Source organism: Lactuca saligna, chromosome 7 (genome assembly GCF_052625555.1).
Source record: "Lactuca saligna cultivar CGN05327 chromosome 7, ASM5262555v1, whole genome shotgun sequence".
NCBI classification, from domain to species: Eukaryota; Viridiplantae; Streptophyta; class Magnoliopsida; order Asterales; family Asteraceae; genus Lactuca; species Lactuca saligna.
Genome location: NC_136423.1, coordinates 86228472 through 86232243, shown reverse-complemented (window position 1 = coordinate 86232243; position 3772 = coordinate 86228472). Strand labels below are relative to the sequence as shown.

General features: G+C 34.5%; 1 protein-coding gene across 1 annotated transcript; it reads right to left on the bottom strand.

Moving 5' to 3' along the window:
- Positions 1–1528: 1528 nt before the first annotated feature.
- Positions 1529–3357, bottom strand: LOC145006070 (uncharacterized). Its single transcript, XM_078965163.1, has 2 exons — positions 1828–3357; positions 1529–1745 (listed from the first exon to the last, which is right to left on the bottom strand). The coding sequence occupies exons 1-2, from the start codon at positions 3334–3336 to the stop codon at positions 1686–1688; spliced, it is 1569 nt and encodes a 522-aa protein (XP_078821289.1). The 5' UTR covers positions 3337–3357; the 3' UTR covers positions 1529–1685.
- Positions 3358–3772: the final 415 nt, after the last annotated feature.

The window sequence follows — 3772 nt, the reverse complement described above, 5'->3', positions numbered from 1 at the left end:
TGTCTTTCCAGTCCATTTAGCCAGAAAGATATGATTTTGAGGCTTTTTGGAAAGACATATCTTACCGGGAAAGACCCCTTTTTTTGTGTAAATCAAACAATCTTTCTAATCCATTTAGCCAGAAAGATCTGTTTGGATCTGGAAAGATGCGTATCAAACGGAACCTAAGTATTTCCGAACTATATCCTATTATTATATGATTTTCCATTTATTACTTTGTACGAGGCCTTTCATCGTTTTTCGATATGCTTATTAACCCTAACATTATTCTTCTTAAATGTTGAAACTGCTAACCCTGAAGTACGAATGTCACATCTTTATTTTATTGTCTTTCGTAATTCTTATATCGTTTATTTGAGCTTTTGAATTTGATCAGTCCACAACCTATCTTTTTGAATTTGATTATATGTTGAATTTTTTAAATAACTTTCAAATATGGCGTTCTTTTCGTTTTACTTCATTTTTGTTTTTCTTTTTTATTGTTCCGGTGTTTTTTTCATATACTAAACCAACCATTCATGGATATTTCATGGATTGTAACAATGATAGTGCAAGACCAGGAGATTTTATTGTGACGCAGACAAGATGTTTGATGAAAATCCTCATAGAGTTCATTTGTGTTCTTGGCTTGATAACAGGGGTTGTTTGGACCTTGAACCATAAATTTTGCTAGAGTTTATTGGTTTCTGTAATTTCTCACTGATAATGTCTTGGGTGAATCAATTTTTAATAACAAATGTTCAAATTTCTTTGACCTGATCAATTTAAAACTATGCATACTTATCGATGATTATAATATGAAACTATTGTTTGATTATTTAATGCATGAGTATTTCATGCTCATCCAAATGGGTGTGAAATTATTGCCATACACACTCTGGGTCAAGAACGAGAGCTTGATGTCCTTTGTAAGATGATTCTCAATTTTCTTAACGTAATCAGACATTCCAATTGGTAGCATCCTTTCCATCCATCACATCATTTTCTTTTGCCATTGACACACAACCAGATTCCTTTCCCAGGAATTGGAGGTCTGATTCCAATAGAGTATTAGTCACATTGCCATTCTGCAGAACAACGGAATCGGAATGTGTACCAGTGGAAATAGAGTCCTTTTCCGTGACTTGAAGTTGAGGTTCACATATTACATTGGAATCGGAATCAGTAATTCCAGGGGCAGTTTCATTGCCATTCCGCAAATCAGTTATTTCAACCTTGGAACCAGTCTTATTCCCACCTTTTACAACATTGGAATCGGATTCGAAATCGCTATTCTGGATAGAAGTGTTATTCAATTCCGATTTCTTGGCCAAGGGCTTCTTACTGTAGTCTTCTACCTCAACACCCTTCATTAAAGAAACTGGGGGTCGTTTGGTTCGTAGCTGTTTTTGGAAGGAATGGAATCTGTCAAAGGAATCGGATATTGAGGAATCATAATCTATCACAGGTTTAGAATAAAATTCAATAAATAAAAATAGAAAATAAAACTAATTTTTGTTTAATGCAATTAAAATCCATGTCACCATAATATGAAACGGTCAACCAATGAAATATTCTGACATAAGAAATAGTCCACAACCCAATGGAAGAAAGTCTACTTTACAAAACCAAAAAGAAAAATAAATAAATAATTCACGATAACTTAAATGCCTAAACATGAACTCAAGGCATCATTAATCAGTTAATCACAGTCGCTTCACATTTGATGGAAAAATGAAACCTCCAGCTTGCAAAGAAGAAAAAACCTACCAAGTGAGAAGACAACAAAAGTGATTAAATATTATTGAAAAAGTTTTATCCAAAATGGAAAATTAAAACAAATTTTACCTCGGAACATAAATACCCAATTTGAAGCTCCTTGACATGGCCAAGATTCATTATAAACCCTTTAAGCGTATCTTGTTCTGCTTCCTTAGTCATTGTCGGGTGATGCCTTGGACTTGTAAAAACATAATTTAAGTTAGCTTTGACTAAAGAAGACACATTTACCAACAAAAGCTTCGACAAAAGTACATGTTTGATTGTTAGTGATAAAATATTAGGAGCATTGATTTCAATGATATTGGCCACAGATTCATCATAAAAATCACTGAATCCAGATAACACCAAGTTTTTAACACTCTTTGAAGTAATATCAAGCCGCCTATGACCAAAGCAATCATTCAACTCCAAAGTTACCAATACAGGACTCCCAGATAATATATTTTCAATCAAATCTTCATCTAAACTCCGATAGGATATATACAAACTCCTAAGACTTCTCCAACTAATCGCCCCAATTGGATTAACCATGCACCCATCTAATGTCAGCTCAGTTAAACATGAATTGGTGACAAGTGTTTGATCTAAGGTTAACTCAGATTCGAATCCCGTATTCCATAAGATTAAAACAATCTCTTTAACGTTACATCTTATAGCATAACGAATCCAACTATTAAGTTGCGATTGGAACTCATTATCAAAATCGGAAACCACTGTGAATTCCTTGAGCTGCAGTTGGCGACATTGACTTAGTGATGAACTATTTGGAGCATTGATGTCGATGATATGGGCTTCAGATTCAGATTCATCATCTGAAGTAATATTCAGACCCGTATCACCATAGCAATCTTTCAACACCAAAGTTTCCACAAGAGGACTCCCAGATAATATATTTACCATAACGTCTACATCTAAATTCTTAGTGGAAATACACAAACTCTTAAGATTTTTCCAACTAACTGCCCCACTTGGATTCAACGTGCAGCCTACTAATCTCAAATCTGTAAAACAAGAATTGACGAAAAAAAACTGATCTAACCGAAACTCAGCTTCCCTTCTCGTATACAGAAACTCCAAGCTAAGCTTTTCAACGTTACACCTTACAGCATGACGAATACAATTGTTGAACTGCGCTTCAAAACGAATATCATATTTGGTATGCATTTGGAATATCTTGAGCTTCAACTGGCGACATTGAGTTAGGGTTTTCTCCACCAATAGAGGGAAATTGGACCTTGAGTTAGGGTTTTTTAGACATTGAGACAGGGGAATATCAAAATCTCTAAAAAGCAGAGTCGGTACCCAAGTCCAAAGATTTGCCCATCGTTTGGAGAGTGTACCTGTTCTTATGGCATCTTTTGTGGAGGGTAAACGACAGAGGATTTCAAGAATCAAGCAATCAGGCAACGCACTGATTCCATCCTCTTCCTCCTTCTCCATGACTTCTTGAAACTTAATCCGTTTCCGGGGAATTTTAGCTTGATTTGGTCCTTCCTTCAACATCTTCAACAGAAAGCCCTCCTGTTTTCCTTCGTCAAAAACTGCACAGATCTCAATCGCCGTATACCTTTTCATATTCAAATCAATTTTTATACAAACCTATTATATTATTTAAATAAAACAAATAACAATTTTATTTATCATTAATATGAATTATAATCACGGTTCTAAGAAGTGTGGTGACTCGCCTCAAGACATATCATAGCGAATAGCGAGCCGTGACCAAGCCGTTACAAAAACATCCGAGACGGGTTTATTAAACGTGACGTCCAAATAACGTGTTAAGACGTGCCTTATCACGTTATGGCCTGCTGTTTTTTTCAAAGCGCGGGTCCTTTTTTTCTGATTTGTTCTAAAATAATTAAGTTTTTGTTAACTTTTTTATTTTAAATATTAATATAACACTTCTGAAAACTTAATATATTTTATAAAATTCAATAATTATATGATTTATCATTTTTAATATATATAAAATAGTCACGTTTTGAAAAATATTATGACTCTCCAAGGC